The 17690-nt window shown below is 38.9% G+C and overlaps 1 protein-coding gene across 1 annotated transcript in view; it reads right to left on the reverse strand.

The window, feature by feature from the left end:
* Positions 1-595: 595 nt before the first annotated feature.
* The window catches only part of nyap2a (neuronal tyrosine-phosphorylated phosphoinositide-3-kinase adaptor 2a), a 74986-nt gene continuing 57891 nt past the window's right edge, over positions 596-17690 (reverse strand). Inside the window, exons 5-7 of the mRNA XM_036558536.1 lie at positions 8754-8921; positions 5655-5776; positions 596-1218 (exon numbers count right to left, since the gene is read on the reverse strand). Coding sequence (XP_036414429.1) covers positions 988-1218; positions 5655-5776; positions 8754-8921 — 521 coding nt within the window. The 3' untranslated portion in view covers positions 596-987. The remainder of the gene's footprint in view (positions 1219-5654; positions 5777-8753; positions 8922-17690) is intronic.

Here is a 17690-nt window from a genome sequence, read left to right on the forward strand (position 1 = left end):
AATATTGGTATATTTGCCTAACACAGTGAAAAACGTGAACTAACTGGCTTTTAAACCCTGCTAACCTCTATCTATTGTTAGCCAGTTTAGCATTTTTGGCTGATCTACCCCTTAAGAGTTATAGCACTTGTTACTACATATTTTTGACTGTGTTGATGTAGTCTTTATGGCGGGGACACTGAAGAAAAAAGTTGAACAGCACCAGAGAAATCAGGCTTTAAAGTGGTTGACGGCAACCTCTTTGTTTTTGATGAGAGATCAGCACCTCAAATACACACAACAAGACCTCAACGACGATCCACTATCATAACGATCCGATTCAACATCCAAGTTTAAGATGCCAAAATAGACTCCTTTTCTTAAAATAGTGCTTTTGTTAAATCACCATATCAAATAAAACTTTTGACATTCTTTTAACACATATATAAAAACTGTGGCATATTCAATTCTCACATAATTCATTAATTATTAATTCAATAATTCATTGTTATACTGCATATATGTTTATATATATATATATGTGTGTGTGTGTGTGTATATATATATATATATATACATATATATATATATTCCCCCTTCCCAGATGAGTGTCGATGCAACATATAAAACAAACAAAAAAAGAAAAGTAAAGAAAAAAGAAATTAAATAAAAAGAAATACTATCTTTGAAACAACGGATATCATCTCATGGCTAAACGTCTACAATTTTCCATTCTGAGATGTCGACTCATTTAAGAGAGTTCTCCTATATAAAATCTCTAATTACTCTAAGCATATTTTAATATTAAGACAATTTCCAATATAAAAATATTAAATATAAACAGTGATAAGAAACCAAGGAGATTGGATCCCTCAGATTTAATTTGATTTGCTACAGAAGTTCACTTCCTTTCCCTTCATTACTATTGGTGGTCAGCTATCATTTTGCCACACCCTCTCACCCTGTATGTTCCCATTCTTCGTTGGACTGGGGCACACACTCCTTCGGTTAGATGGCCGTGTCCCAGAAGACAGTGGTCTGGGTGGAGTAGGGCGGAGGGCCGTATTTCTTGCCCCCATTGGTCTTCTTCCAGCTGGGCAGGATGGGCATGCTGTCCTGCTTGCAGAGGGCCTTGTCCGGAGGTTTCTGCCGTGCTTTAATCTCTTTACACAGATGCCGTTTCTTCTCGATCATCTCCATCATGGTGTGGTCCCCACATGCCCATGGAAACGGGGGCATCTGGGGGGAGCAGGAGGCAGGGTGGGGTTTGGGGGATGGGGGTAAGAAAATGCTGTCTTTACCCTTATTCTGCTACCATAAGAGAATACCAGTCATTTCCAGTCCCAGTCCTTGCGATGCAATCCCCATGCAATGCACAGGTGGCCTTGCCAACAGTTACACACTGGACTGATCTCATGACGGGCTATAACTGGCCCAATCATGCTCCACCCACAAAAGTGTTCTTTAACAGCTACTGTTATGACAAGAATTACAGAATGCTGACAAAAATCCTATTTAACCTAATGAGAAAATTTAATGTACAAATCAATGTCTGTCAATGTACCTTAATTTAGACCGTTATTTTTCTATGAAAGTGAAATGTCACAGTATAGGATATACTGGGTGTTGTTTCGTTTGTAATGTAATTGACAGCTTCAGCTGTTTTGACTTTGGTAGCTAGCTAAGCCTTTATTTGTCTCTGTCTAAACTGATATAACTTGAGCCAACAACATACTGTCACACTCTGTGTTGGTGTGGTAATTTTGTATATAGTAGCGTGTGGAATACCCCATGTTTTTTGGGGGGTCCCATATTGGCTGGCTACTCCATCACTGGCTGACTGCTAACTGACTCATCATAGCGTTACTGATGCTACAATGTTTACAAATATTTTACGACATATTGTGAAGTTTTTAAGATGTAGCCTTGGCATTGGCTACTGAGGACCAACTGGGTGAACTAATCTACTACAGCGCCACCCTGAGGCAGACCAGTGCTGCAGCTCTAGTTAGTTAAGAATACCAATGACAGAAGCTTGCTTACTGTGGGTGAAGCAGCTAAAAATTGACCCTTCCCCGAGTTTATATTTGAGTGTCTACTTTTCCCTAACGAACAGCATAACTTCATAATAAATTTGTTTTCAGGGACCCCCCAGAATTCAGATTCTGAAGCATTCAGGGGGTCCAAGAGGTAAATTAGGAGGACCCCCCATGACCCCTTGTATTTCACACCTTGAGTGTAAGTACGATAAAGAAAACTGTTGGTGGCTAATTATTTAGAGCAATTTCAGCCATGCTATAAGTGTAGGCCAGGATGCAAATTTAGCTAACTAATAACGCTTGCATAAGATCTGTGCCAACTTCTTGTAAAGCTTGTAACAGTTGCTATAAAGGAATGCATTTGTGGGCAGAGTATGGATAGGTTGAGTCTCTAGGACTGGGATAAGAAACCATCATAATGGCAGTTGTAGACCAATTATCTCTAACACAGTGTACTTAACGTAAATTGTTAAAACAACTTACATTAAGTACATCTTTCTCAGATTATTACTGTTATTACTATTTAAAATGTTATTACATTTAACATATTCACAAATTTTATTTGCAAATGACATTCATATTCCTTGTGTTCCTTGTGAAAGGGTGTTTTAGTAGCACTGTGCAAGAGTGCTTGTGAATTTTATTAAAGGTTTTTGTGGGAAAAGCTGTTTCATGATTACAGTATCATTTTCAGCCCTATTTCAGTTCTTTAGAAGTCAAAGGAGCAATTGCTGAGACACACACTCTCTCTCACACACACACACACACACACACACACACACTCACAAAATCCCTCGTGATGTGCTCATGCGCACTTAAAAGTCAAAACAAATATGCACACACTCTTAAAATAATACAACAATGCAGACACAAAGGCACGTGCACACACGCACACACACATACACAGACACACACAAAGTTGTGCTTTTGAGGTAGGAAGCAGACAGACACATAAAGGACAGCAGAGGCAGGAGAGAAAAGTATGCAACTTTGACAGTTTTATTTTACACTTTTGTGTTAGTTATTTAATCAGGTCTGGGTTAGTTTTGTCTGAATTTTTAACTGGTTAGTGTCATATACTATTACTGCACAGTCACACATAAATAGAAGTTTGGGAGCTTAGTTCTTTAAAGGGCCCATATCATAGAAAGTTGAATTTTCCTTGCATCTTTGAAATAAAAGATGATGATATGATAAGTTTCAAAATATACTACTCTCTTTCTGGTTCATGCAGCTCATTTATTGGAAACTAAGCTGAAAAAACGGCTTGTTTTGAAAACAAATGCATTTGCATATAGCCACCTGTCGAGCCTATTCACAATGAAATTATAAAGAGTTTCAGCCTGTACTGCTTTTTACATGAGGCACAATACAGGGCAGCCAGTCAGAACAGAGGTCATTTACATATATCAATCTTAAAGGCACAGTAACGAAACAGACACACAAAATCATAGTCACGTAAAAACTAATTACGACTGCTCTTGGAACATACAAGAAAATATAGGATATGGGCCCTTTAATTTAATAAAATTCAATTAAATAGGCTGCGTGTAACACTAATTCTTTGGGAATATTCACAGCATGTTCATTACAAACTGTTTTAAACAATGTTTGATGAATTTTGAACAGTTTTTTTGCTAATAGTTGCACAGAAATTTACATTTCGTTCTAAATGCAAAACACTATGTGAGTGTGTGCATGTGTCTGAGGTTCCCCAGTGCCAGTCACTATGACAAACTTACAGCACTTGGACGAAAGAAAAAAAACCTGCACAAACACATTCAGTATAGAAAGCAAACAGGCAAACACAGAAGTGCATTTGATTTGTATCCTTGACTTCTAAACTTTGTTTGTATATACATACATCAAACAGTGGAGTTTGGATGGAGTTTTAGTACAGCTCCACAGTAAGCATCAGGGCTTTTTCACTCTTAGTCAACACAAAACATAATGTAATTATTCTGTATGTAGCCATTAAAAGCTATAGCTGACTTGAAAAGAGTTCTGACAGTGCTATAACATGACATGAAGACCTGCATAATCAATGTGTAGGTTACATACACTGAGTTACTAGTTTATTAGAAACTCCTACCTTGTACCTACATTCACTTGGCATGATATTGACCATATACAGTCCTGTTCAAATGTCAGAGACCACACATCATTGATTAATTTTTTCCAGTCAAAATGGCCATTAAATACAAGCTATTCATTTACAAGAGGTACTTCTGAGGAGATCAGAGATAAGATAATCCAATTTCATTATAAGTGTTCTCTGAACAATGGGCTGGCCAGACCCTAACTGAATATGAAAAGCAGAAAATGCAACCAATTTCTAAGACTGAACTTCTGAGATGAGGAAAAATATCCCTGCATGTTTCTTTGAAAAACTGAATGCAGGTCTCCTGGAAAGAAGCTGTAATGTAATGAAGGCAAAGGGTGGACACAGTAAATATGAAAAAAGCCTTCTATGTCATTCAGAGCAGCGATATGTTTTTTTCCTTAGGCAGAAAGATGAATAACTTGTACTTAATGGTCGTTTTGACTGGAAATTTGAATAAATGAAGGTGGTCTAGGAATTTTCCACAGTACTGTAGGTGCATTTTGTGGGTTTACACTTACTGACTGTAACCCATCTGTTACTGCACGGTCCATCACCCACACTCTTTTCTAAACATTTCAGTGGTCCACCAACTAAAACTATTCAGCTAACAATGTTTATGTTGTCAGAAACTAACTACTGTTGAAGAGGTAGAGGATGACAAACACATTGTGTATGGAAAAAGATGAGGTGTATTCTGTATGCCTGCCTACAAGGTGTACCAACAACGTGTCTAGCATTTAAACATACAACCATGTCATTGCTGTGCCGAGAATGGTCCACCCAATAATAGCAGGTCAGCAGCGGTCATATGATGGTCTCTTTATATTGATTGATGGATGGATGGATGGATGGATGGTAAATTGTAAACTTATAAAGTGCACCTTTGGTATTTGGTACATGTTTATGATAAAAGTTCCAATGATTGTAGAAACAAGATACTCAAATCCAATAAACTGGAAACTTATGTATATGTTTTCTCCAGTATGCTTAGACTATATTCATTAAGCAAATCTATACAGTATTACAATCAAAATATCCATTAAAAGAAGTGGCTGGCTAGATGTTTTAAGTAATTACTGATCCTGCGCTTCATGGAAAACTAGGTATTTATATATGTTGTTTGATGTTTGTACATACATGCAAAAACATACATACATTATCAGCAGAGAAAACGTTAAAAAGCTACTAGGTCCAGAGTAGGGTTGTCTGCTTTTAGAACAGCCAGAATAAAAACCTTTTTCAACACAAAAGTGTTTACTGTACCACGTTAAGAAAGGCAGCCCTGATCTGGACTGAATGGAAACAGGCGACAATGAGTTGTGTGTGCTGTGAGCCTTGACCCACACCATACACACACCATCAGCAGAGCCACAGAAACAGCAGCAACAAGGATGGAGTGGACACACAGCCAAAAGTTCATACGGTCGAAAAGGACACAAACATACAGCAGAACAATCGACAGACATGGAGACGGGACAGAGTTCCACATACATGCGCTCTCTCGCTCACTCTGAGGAGTAAGAGGTTGGTACCTGGAATGGGGTCCCACTCTGATTGGCTGAGGGTTCAGGGGCATGCCTCTGGGGGGTTCCAACAGGTGAGGGGACTCCTGATGTTGAGGCAGAGCGACCGAGCTTACAGGCAGCTTTTGGTTCTAGAGAGAGGGAGACATGTTTGTGAAATACTGAAAATGTTGGCTTTTTCAGCACTTTAGATTACAAAGAAACAGATTTTTAAACATGCTGTGCAGTTTGAGCACTGATACTATGCCACATGAGTAAATATCTGTTCCTTAGATAGAGATCAGAGATAAGATGATCCACTTGCACAGTCAAAGGAAAATAACTGAAAATACATGAGCTTAAAAAATTTAGTAGTTCGAAAACTATAAATAGTACATTTTTTGAGAGATGGGAGAAGATCAAGCTCAAACTCAGAACTGAAAAAAAAAAAATCCACTCATTCCACTGCGAGAAGACAACTGAACAGTACGGGTCTGAAAGTGTGAAGCCATTATGAAGAAAAGGAAACAGACAAAAAAGTGTTCTCAGAACAATGGGCTAGCCACCCCAGAGTCCTGACCTTAACTGAATATTAAAAGCAGAAAATGCAACCAAGAGTGTTTTCCTCTCTTTTGTAAGTGACAAGCTCGTCAAAAAAAGGCATGCATATTCAGTTTTGGTTGAAAAAAAATCTTAATAATTTTACAGTAAATTAACTACTTTTTCACATCAGTTGTATTTTATAAAGTCTTTAAGAGCATGAGGAAGAAACACTAAGACGAACCAAGACTCAAAAGCAAAAGCTCTGTGGTTCTGCTTATACCTGGTATTAACATTAATGTCTTGAGACAAGTGAATACTAAGACTTACATTTGTTTACACCTGGCATTTCCAGCTGTCTCAAATGCATGTCCAGTTACCACTTGTGAACGGATTTCATGACTAGAGGAAGGATTCCATAGATATTTACTACAAACACAATTCCAGAAAAGCTGGGACAGCCTTGAACATGATATTTGATGTACCTAATGAACTCTATTCTTTTTGTAAATATATGCTCAGTCCAAATATGATGCCTGTGAAATTCCAAAAAAGTTGGGACAGTAGCATGTTTACTACTGTGTTACATCACCTTTTGTTTTTACAGCCCTTAATAAACATTTGGGGACACCAACCGATCCAGTTTTGAGCAGAATATTTTTCCATTTTTCAGTTATACAAGTCTTTAACTGTACAGGGCCTTTGTTGCATATTTTGCACTTCATAAGTGTACCACATGTTTTCAGTAGCAGAAAAGCAGGCCAGTACAGCACCTGCATTCTCCTTACACAGCTATGCTATTGTAACACATGCAGAAAGTTTCCTGAAGATATGTCGTAAGCATGGATGTCCCTGAAAAAGACAGTGTCTAAAAGGCAGCACATGTTGCTCCAAAATGTGTATATATCTTTCAGGGTTAATGGTGCTTCACAGATGTGCAGGTTACCCATTAAAATCCCCCGATACCACAGCACACCTTGGCTTTTTAACTTTAGGCTGGTAACAATCTGGATGGTCCTTTTCTTCTTTGGCCCAGAAAAACATGACATTCATTATTTCAATAAACAATCTGAAAAGTTGACTCATTAGACCACAATACACGTTTCCACTGTGCATCAGTCCATTTCAGATGAGCTCAAGCCTAGAGACATCAGCAGTATTTCTGGACTGTGCATAGTACAGTCTTAAATTTGTGCATGCATCGATGAACAGAATTCATTAACTGCTGTTTGTCAAAGTAGTCCCAAGCTCATGTTGTGACATCTATCAATCACAGAAGGGTGCCGATTTTCAGTGCAGTGCCATCTGATGGATCAAAGGGCACAGGCATTCAGGTGTGGTTTTTGGCTACGCAGAGATTTCTCCAGATTTCCTGCATCTTTTAATAATATTATGCACTGTAGAGGGGCGAAATACCAAAGATCCATGCAAAAGTTCAATAAAAAGGTTGTTTTGAAACAATTGGACTATTTGCTGATGCATTTTTGGCAAGCCTTGACCCATCCTTGATCACAAAGGACTTGGGCTTTCCTGGATGCTCTTTTTAGACTCGGCAACATTGTAAATGAGGGTCATCCTCAATGTTCTCAGAGATCTGAATAAAAGTTAATTGACTGATTAGACAAAAACATGGGTGCATCACCTCTTTTAAAATGTTTTCTAACATTTAACATTCCTAGTCTTTAACGGCCCCGTCCCAACTTTTTTAGAACATGTTGCAGGCATTAATTTTAGAATGAGTATAAATTTGAAGCGTATGATTAAGTTGATAAGATAAAACTTTAAATATCCCACAAGCCCTTGATTGTGAACATGTATGGGCTGTTGCAAAAGTGTAGATTGCATGTATTGCTAACACAACTTCTGAGAAGAGACAAAGAAAGAGGCTACACAAAGTGGCCTTCATCAATGTTGTCGAGGAAATACAAAGCTTTGGTGTTCATACGCATCCTTGACTACGTACCTATCAGATCACAATGCGTCTCCACAATACACTAGACTTTTTCACACTTGCACTTGATTGGGTCGCCTAAGACATACGGTAATGGTATGTGTAAACTGGGCCAAAGAGCATGAGGGAGAATTTATTCTCCCTTCCCTTGGCTACACCAGATGTGGACAGAGATAAAGTACACATGGGTTTAATCCCAGATTAAAACAATGGGAAAAGTTACTTTTAAAAGTAATCTATTACAGATTAGTTGTTATTTTGAGCAGAAGTAAGCTATTCCACAAATCCTAATACTGTAATATTCCTAAACAGCCTTTTTGTTTTTTAAAAGTATCTCTGCCAAACTGAAATGATGCCGTTTAGCTAATGTCTGAAAGGATGGAACTACTGTACTCTTACTTCTTTATGGCAGGCAGAACACAGTAAGGCACAGAATTACCAGGAATGTCTGGAGAAATCAGTGTATGCAATTCTTCATGGAAAAAAGCAATAATGGTTTGGTTACCTGGACAAGTTAACTCTTAACATTGTTTTTACATATTTTTTACATACTTTATATACTTTACTCAAGAGCTAATAATTAGTGCAATAATGACATTACACCTGTAATTGTTTGTGAACTTAGCTGTATTCCTTACCTGAAGCTCCACCCCCCAGCATGGTGGTTGGACTGACAGAAGAGCGGCCCAGACGAGTGGGCGTGGCAGATTGTCCTGAGGGTGTGTCCCAATCTTGCGCTTTTGGAGATGAGCTGCGTAAAGCTCGATCCTTACTGTCAGTACTGTGGCTCCTGGCTTTCCCCTCAACTACACACATGCACACACACACACACACACACACACACACAAGCTTTAAAGAAATGCTCTGGCTGTTTCATAAGCAACAACTGAAGCTTTAACCATCATATTTTTATTTCATGATTACACACATTTACTCTATATGAGCACACTGTGGTAGGTTATAGACAATGTTGCATTACAAGCTGCCACTGAACTGAACTCTGAAGAGAGCGAGAGAGAAAGGAGTGTAACAATGGGGAGAGAGGGGCTAATCTCAGCTGAGCAGGATAAGACGTCTGCCAATGAAAATGCCAGACAGCCCAAAGGCACAGCAAGTCATACACAATTTGACTCTCCCTCTCTTTCTCAAATACGTTTATCTGCAGAAGTCTGTTGCTTTTACTTACCCCTCTTTTCTCTCTGACTGCTGTTTCAGGAATCTGAATACAGCATCATAGTTCTGTCATCTGGCACAAACAGAGACACATACAGAACTCTGCTGACACTACAAGAATAATGTGACTGGTAAAGAGCTGAGAGAGATAAAAAAGAAAGAGGGGCATTAACTGATTCATAAAAAAAGCTGGCCTTGAATTTTTTTTGGTTTATATGTTTATATGTTAGGCTTTTGTATTCTTTTGGGCTTCCTATCCATGAAGTGTTGGCAACAGTATTCAATGACCTGTACATGCATGTTAGCAGGTGAATAAGTAGATCTCAACCACATGGTGTCACTCTAGAGCCAGTACACACATACCATAACTGGTCACTACTCTGATAAATGGGTTATGTTGTACATTGAGAAGAAGGTATACAGCATACCATTAACCATTAACCATAACCAACATTGACTAATATATAAACTTAATCTATCTTCAGCTCAATTTTCCAAACAATATATAAAAAAAAACAAATGCAAGACAATGTTAATGCAGTATTCCAAGGAAGACATATATATAACAATGCTGGCATTTAGTTGGAATTGCTAAACTAGGGCTGCCTAAAGTGTGGCCAGTAGGGATGGGATGTTTGATTTGGCCCGCCCTAACCCTACCCTCTCACCCAATGAAAGAACAAACATACTTTGTACTATATGTAACTTATTAATTTCTTATTTTCCTTTTAAAATTGTGTTTTGGAATATTTTAGTAACAGATTATAAATGATAATGAAGCGAAATTATTATACCTACTGATTTGAAACCTAACTACCTGCTTTATTTGTATATTGCTTTGTCTTTTTGGCCTTTGGCCCACCAAAAACCTTGGCTGCCCAAAAAAGACTGGGCATCCCAGCGCTAAACATTACTGTCCTTTTAATCATACTGAGTGTGCTTTCAAAGCATCATCATTTCGCTGGCTGAAGTCATGTCACGGCCTCCACATTTGACACCCAATGGTCATTTAGTCAACTAAATAAGCAGGTGGTATCTTCACTGTGACTGGATTATGCAGTCAGTGGGTTCATACTTGCTAAGTTTGTCCTCTCCTGTCCTTTCGTCACTCTCTCTCTCCCTCCCTCTCTCGCCGGGGACCTATTAGTGATCACATTCATCATGTCCTTCATTCACTCTGAAGGCATTAAGGAAATTGCTTTACTAACAGATGAAAGCTTTTCAATTATTTCAGCTGGAAAGAGTTTGTGTGTATGTTTGTTTTGTGACGTTCATGAATGGGATGTTTTTTTTTATGGTGAAATATAGTGTTGTATTTTGCATGACCCAAAATATTTACTTACTTATTTGTGGCCACACCTTAATAAAAAATAATTACATGTCACCTTAGGGGCACTGTACCTTCCTGTTTAGGCCATAGTTGTTAAAAACAATATGATTTAAATTTTTTTGGACAAATTTAACAACCAAAAGCAACCACAACACACTGTTAAAAAATCCAGAAATGTTTAGAGTGAATTATCAGGGGGAATTATTCACCCCTCCAAATATTAAAGAGGACAAACCCCCTCTTGCCCCTGTCAAATGTAAATGTGATATGTCATCCATACTGGTATACCATGACATTGATAGAGCATGACACTAGTTTTCAGTTTAGTAATATACCTGACATGTAATGAACTTTATATACATAATATAATGACCATAAAATAGTGATGTCCCTGCTGCCAAGCAGTTTGTTTTTAGCTGTTTCATTCAAAAAATAAAAAAAAAATTAATATCATCTGACACCACACTTCTGTGGTACAGAGAAGGGCAACATGACAATATTTTATTGTCATTGTGCTATATTTGTGTTTGTGATAAACCATATGCTGTTCTAAGCATATTGTGGATATTGTCAGTCCTTAAAACACACTCACCAAGTGCATGTTTCATTAAAAGAGTATGTTTAGGCCTGTTTAATTGTATTTGGTGTAGCACAGTATGCGAAATGTTGAATAAAAATCACTGCCTCCAGAGTTTGTAACTGCAGTTTTTAAAATATGGCTCTAGTGCATTCTGTTATGTATTGTGATACATATCGTGCATCATAAAAATGTCTTTAAGTATCATGATATTTTTGCCATATTGCCCAACCCACAAAATATATTCCAAACATATTTTCATATTGAATTTTATTAATTAACCAGCACTGATCTTATAAAACTGTTTTATTGCTGTTACTCAAAATAGTACTTCTGTATGCTAATACCACCTGGTTCAAAAAACATTCACGTCACTATCCACATATATGCTTGGGCAATTGTACACACAAACACAAACACACACGGGTCCCTGGGCATGTCTGCTGAGTTTCCATTAGCCTGGGCTGTCCAGCTCCATTACTTTCCATTTAATTAGTTTCCTCTGCCATTAACAGCAGGTGCTAACGCTAATGCTGTGGCAAATTTATCATCTATAATGAACACACAAGTGGCACCCAAAAAGGGGTGTTTAAACACTGCTCTGTGTGTGCACGTGTGTGTGCATTTGTGTGTGCATGTGTATGTGGGTGTTAGAGTTTGTGTTATATAGTTTCCTTTTACAGCAACTAAGATCCACAGTGGAACAGAGAGAAACAGCAAGCTATGGCCAGCAGTTCCAATGATTAAAATCAAATACACTCAAACAATTGCAGAATGAGTAATAGGGAGGGTCAGGAGAATTTGTGGTGGGCCAGTTATGTTTTGGGCTGATCTATAAGGAATAACACTGCATTTATGAAGGTGCATTGATATTACTGACCCTCCTTCTCAATATAAACACAAGAATTCACTGATGAATTGTGAACATTATAACCTATACAGTCTACACACGTTAGTAATTTAGAAGGGTAAATCCACAGCCCCCCTCCTCAAGTCCTAGACAATGATGATGATTTGATGATTGTAATCGGTCAGCCAATGAGTCTCGCATAGGGCTTGTTGCAGTTCAGCTGCATCTTTCCTTGGTAGTTGGTTGTCTGCTGTAGTCAGGAGAGAAACTGACTACAGCAGACAAGTTTTACAGGCTGCACATCATATGAGCCATGGCAGACCTCACATAGACCAGCATTCTCATATTAGATGTAAAGTTTCTCTGAAGAACATACTTTTGAATTTAACCTGAAAAAATAATAATCAGCAATACCGCACATTTACCCATTCACCCTTTTACCCTATTTACCCACACATTCACCCCTTGTCCCTACCACTTAGCCCTTGGCCCTCTGTTTTGCGCATTTATGTCTAGGGGTAGGGTGTCCCGATTTTTGTTGAGGTAAAGGGGTAGGGCAAAGTGTTAGGGCCACATGGCCCTTCAAACGGAGGTTTTTCAGAGGCACACTCCAAATGGTATAATGAAGTGTTATGAGAAAAAACCAGCATGATGGCTGCACAAGCGACCAAAGAAACCCACAAATGTGAGTATTTTCTCCGTAAAAAATATGATAATCATTGTTTTATCTTAGTTTGATGTCGTTTCAATGTATTATGGTCCTTTTCTTCATAACAAGCATAAAAAATCACTGCTAGTATGCTAATGTCTCAGTAGCTAGCTAGCTAAATTTCGCGTTCCACCTTAAGTAGTCCAGCAGTACTGACAACTGAAGCGCCAGAATTTGCTGCTGCTCCATTTAAGGTGGAACAGGAAAATGAACCAAAATTAATCGAATGAACACCGGGCGAACAGCTGACTTCAGCTTCATATCACCGAAGAATTAGGGGTGGGCGATAATAAATAATTGTCGCATCCCCCCTCTTTGAAGGCATAAGATTGTCTAAATGTAACTAAAGCCCAGCAGTGAGGTTGCGGAACTTTACCCTCCTCTGCTATCACTGTAGACTGGCAGGGTCGCCTACAGAGAACCACTAGTAGCTGTTAATGAAGTAATGTTCTTTTTTATTTGAGGTTTTTTATTTGAGTTGTCCCATTTCATAAGGGAAGATTTCAACCACTACCCTTTGTATCTCAATTCCAAGGGGCAAGGTGAGTAGGGGTAAAAATAAGAAATGAGATTGGGCCTAAGAGTCTAACTTGGTTGTCCAGTGAGGATTACAGAGACATTCTGGATAAATTGAAAAGTTTAACCATCGCTACATCTGCTGTATACATGCCTACTCGCATCTTACAGTAGTGCCCCAGTGGTCTGTAGAGTGGGATTTTCTGGTTTAAAAACTAGTAAAATCTCTTTCTGATGATGTACATTAAAGGTGTTGGAAACCTTTTAAAAAACTGCAACTGTGTTGGGCTGGACTTTTTATCTTAAAGTTCAGTGGCTGGGCTAGCAGTCAGGATCATTCAAACACCGCAGGAGTTCCCAACGGCTGTATGATGTATTTGCGATCCATGCTGGAAATTGTAATGAGAGAACACAGATAAACGAAAACACAATGAATACATAACAAAATAAAATCATGAATTCTGTCAACTGTGGCCTACTTGCTCTGGGAAGATTATTATGATCTAATTAAAAGTCTAACTGGCATGCATTGTACTAAGCTAATTTGTGCAGGGCTGCGTTAAGTTGAACACAGCTACTAAACCTGTTTCACATTTGACACAGGCCTGCTCCAGTCAACTGCTGACTGGCTTGGTACAATGTCTGCCGGTTAGACTTTTTGTCCCCCCAGTATGATATTTTCACAATACTTGAGACATGAAACAATTTAATGATGTGACTCAATGATTCAACAATTTGTGATGTGCTCAGTATTTCCTCTCGGCACCATCCTGTGGACTGAGAAAAATGTATTTTGGTATTCCATTAGTCCACCAACAGGCTTAAACCTGAAAATACTGTGATATTAAGTTTATTCATTTTTCTCCCACTCCTGGTGTACACACACCCTTACACTTAATACCATGACAAAGACAGACAGAAGACGTAGAGTGGGACATAAACTTAGCTCATTCGGTGCCTGGATAGACAGTTTGAGAAAGATTGTCATATCAGGCACTTGGTACTCTTGGTAACTGTTTGACCCAGACCTAGATTGATTTCATGCCTAGAATATAAAGGCTTAGTTAAAGACTAATCTGCTGGCCCCTAGAGTAATGTACTGCTTAAAGTCTATGACCCACAAACGTTACACTTTATGTTCAAAAGTATCCAGACATCCCTCCTAATTAATTAGGTGCAACTACTGCTGACACAGGTGTTCAACTGCACACATACAGCTTGTATAATCTCCACAGAACAGCATTGCCAAAAGAATATGATGCTATGGAGCAGCTGCACATGAGTCTAAGGTCACCATGCCCTAGAGGGGTATAAAGGTCATTGTACTGGGATATGGAACAGTGGAACTGCATTCTCTGGAGTGATGACGCTCCACTGAATACCTCTGGGATGAGTTGGAGTGGTGCTTGTGATCCAGAACTAATCATCCAACATCAGTACATGACCTCACTAACACACAAGAGTCTGTGGTTCAATTTGGCAAAAATTACTTTCAAACAGTGTGCAAAGTTGGTAGAAAAGCTGTTCTTGCAGGAAAAGGTAGTTTTCCTGCCAAGTACTAGTCTGATGGGGTTGAATGCTTATGCATAACCACTCTGTACAACAGCGTGAAGGCTTCTCAGAATACAATCTGATCCCTGAGGCAGATGAGCTATAGTAGTGGAAGACCCCTGGGTTCTACTTTTGTCAGTTAAAAACTGAAAGCTGAGGCAGCTCACCAAAACTGGACAGTTGAAGACTGAAAAAACGTAGCCTGGTCTAAAGGTCTAATGACTCTCGAGATTTGCTGAAGCAAACATGGAAGAGTCAGAATTTGACGCCAACAGCATAAATCCATAGACCCAACCTTGTGTCAACAGTCCAGGCTGATGGAGGTGGTGTAATGGTCAGGTGAATGTTTTCTTGGCATGCTTCGGGCCTGTTAATACCAATCAATCATCATTTGCCACAGCTTATTTGAGCACTGTTGCTGCCCATGTGCATCCCTTCATGGCCACAGTTTATCCATCTTCCAATGGCTACTTGCAGCATTATAATGCACCATGTCACAAAACAAAAGTTGTCTCAGACTGGTTTAATGAACATGACAATAATTTTAGTGTTCTTCAGTGGCCTTCCAAGTCAATGATTATGAACCCAATTGAAGACCTATGGGATGTGGTAGAACAGGAGATTCAGAGCATGAAAGTGCACCTGAAAAATCTGAAGGAACTGCATGATGCAATCATGTCAACATGGAGCAGAATCTGAAACAGATGTTTCCAACATCTTGTGGAATCCATGCCATAAAGAACTGAGGCTGTTTTAAGAGCCCTATCCAATATTAGTATAGTTTTCCTAATAAAGTGCTTGGTGAATACACACATGTATACATGTATCTGGCACCAAGACGTTAGCAGCAGATCCTTTAAGTGCTATAAATTGCGATGTGGAGCAGTGGATCAGATTTCCTGTTCTAGCACATCCCACAGATGCTTGGTCAGACTGAGATCTGGGGAATTCGTAGGCCAGTGCAACACTTTGAATTGCTTGTCATGTTCCTTAAACCATTCCAGAGAAATGTGTGCTGGGTGGCAGGGTGCCTTATACTGTAAGATGCCACAGCAGACATCGTGGAATACTATCGACATAAAGAGCTCTTAATATCCACTCATTTTGCTTCTCTTGAACTGACTTTTCATTTTGCTGTAAAATATATCCCAGACCTTGACATGCACCATTGTTATAAGAGGATCAACGTTTTTCGTTTCATCTTTGAATGTTTTGGCTCTGCAGTGTGTATACATATTTTTCTCTATATGTGATTTCTGACCTGTCAGCTTCATTACCGTCGCTTAACGTCAGCTCCTATTGTCAAATCACCCCAATCACTTCTCTCTTTTCAGCTAATAATGTTAATGTATTCCACCTTTAGCTGCCATGCCAACAAAGAGATACTCTAACAAGGCATTAGGGAGATTGGATGCTATTAGCATTATATTAGGATATGAAAAAAATTATCAAAAACATTTATTCAAACCATCATGAACTTTAGCTATTCTTGAACCCTTTAACCATTCAGAACATTGGTCACATGACTGAATTCTATTATAGAATAATTATACGAATTAGTGCATATTTTTGCATTGATTATAATTATACTATGGTCCCTTCACCTTCTCTATTTCTCTCTCACACACACATGGGCCTTCACTACTCTATCCCCTTGACCTGGACAGAGTTGGCCCTGCTGGAGGCCTCTGCAAAAGAGCAAGGCAGGACACACTAATAAGAATCCAGTGTGGGATTACCAGACTGACTTAATAGCCATCATTCACAGAGCCAGGAATCCAGCCTACACAGCAAAGCTGCACCTTTGGAAGCAAAGCCTAAATCTAAAATTCCGAAATTTGTCACAGAGAGTGCTTTGTAGAGCAAGACAGTTACATGTTCTATAGGTCACTAAATGTCACATAGGATTAATTTTTAGGACACAGCAAATATGTGTATGTAACGGCTGCACAAAAGTCACTCTCCAGTATGAAAGCAGCAAAAAAAACAAGCAAGAAAATACATAAATACCTAAAACAGTGTTAGTGTTCAGCTATAGCAAAATTTGCCTCTTTAGATGTAAACTGGGCAGTCCTAATGCTGGGCCACGTATACTTAGGCAGGATCACCTATCACAAGGTAGATGTGGGTTGTCCCACAGCTTTAACAAAACTATGTTACCCTACAGCAGCGGTCACCAACCCTGGTCCTGGAGATCTACCTTCCTGCAAAGTGTCTCCAACTGCAATCTACCACACCTGCATCAGAGACTTAACTTCTTTAGAAGTCCTTGATTGGCTGGATCAGATGCCTTAATTTTACGGAGGACAGCTTGTTAGACGAAGTTTGGAACTAAACTTAGCAGGAAAGTAGATCTCCAGAGGGAGGGTTGGTGACCACTGCCCTACGGTCTCTCTTTGTTCGAGTCGGAGAAACTTAAAGAGGAACTCCATCAATTCTGCAAAACTGATTAATCATTTAATGGTTTCGATGTAAACAAAATCATTCAGAGTAGTTTGGTGTGAAATGTGCCTTTCTAGAGAAATGTACAAAATTTACTGAATTGTAGTACTAGGAACAAGATGTCGTTATGTCTGCACTACAAATATCACCATTTTATCAGCTATCCAAAATGATCAGTGAACTTACATGTGTGTTGTAAGTTTTTTACGTCATGCCAATAATGTTAAAATTGTACTACATTGAAAAAAAATATGTTTTTTGGTACAATTTTTTCCTTACAATGACCTGCCTGTACCTCTCTGCCCTGTATGCACTTTCGAGAAGAGTCTGTGTGCAGAGCCACAGATTTACACACCCGCAGTTACACTCCAGTAGAAACTGGAATCAAGGTAAGAAACGTTTGTGAGTGAAATAAATGTCGTTGTTA

Source organism: Colossoma macropomum, unplaced genomic scaffold (genome assembly GCF_904425465.1).
Source record: "Colossoma macropomum unplaced genomic scaffold, Colossoma_macropomum, whole genome shotgun sequence".
NCBI classification, from domain to species: domain Eukaryota; kingdom Metazoa; phylum Chordata; class Actinopteri; order Characiformes; family Serrasalmidae; genus Colossoma; species Colossoma macropomum.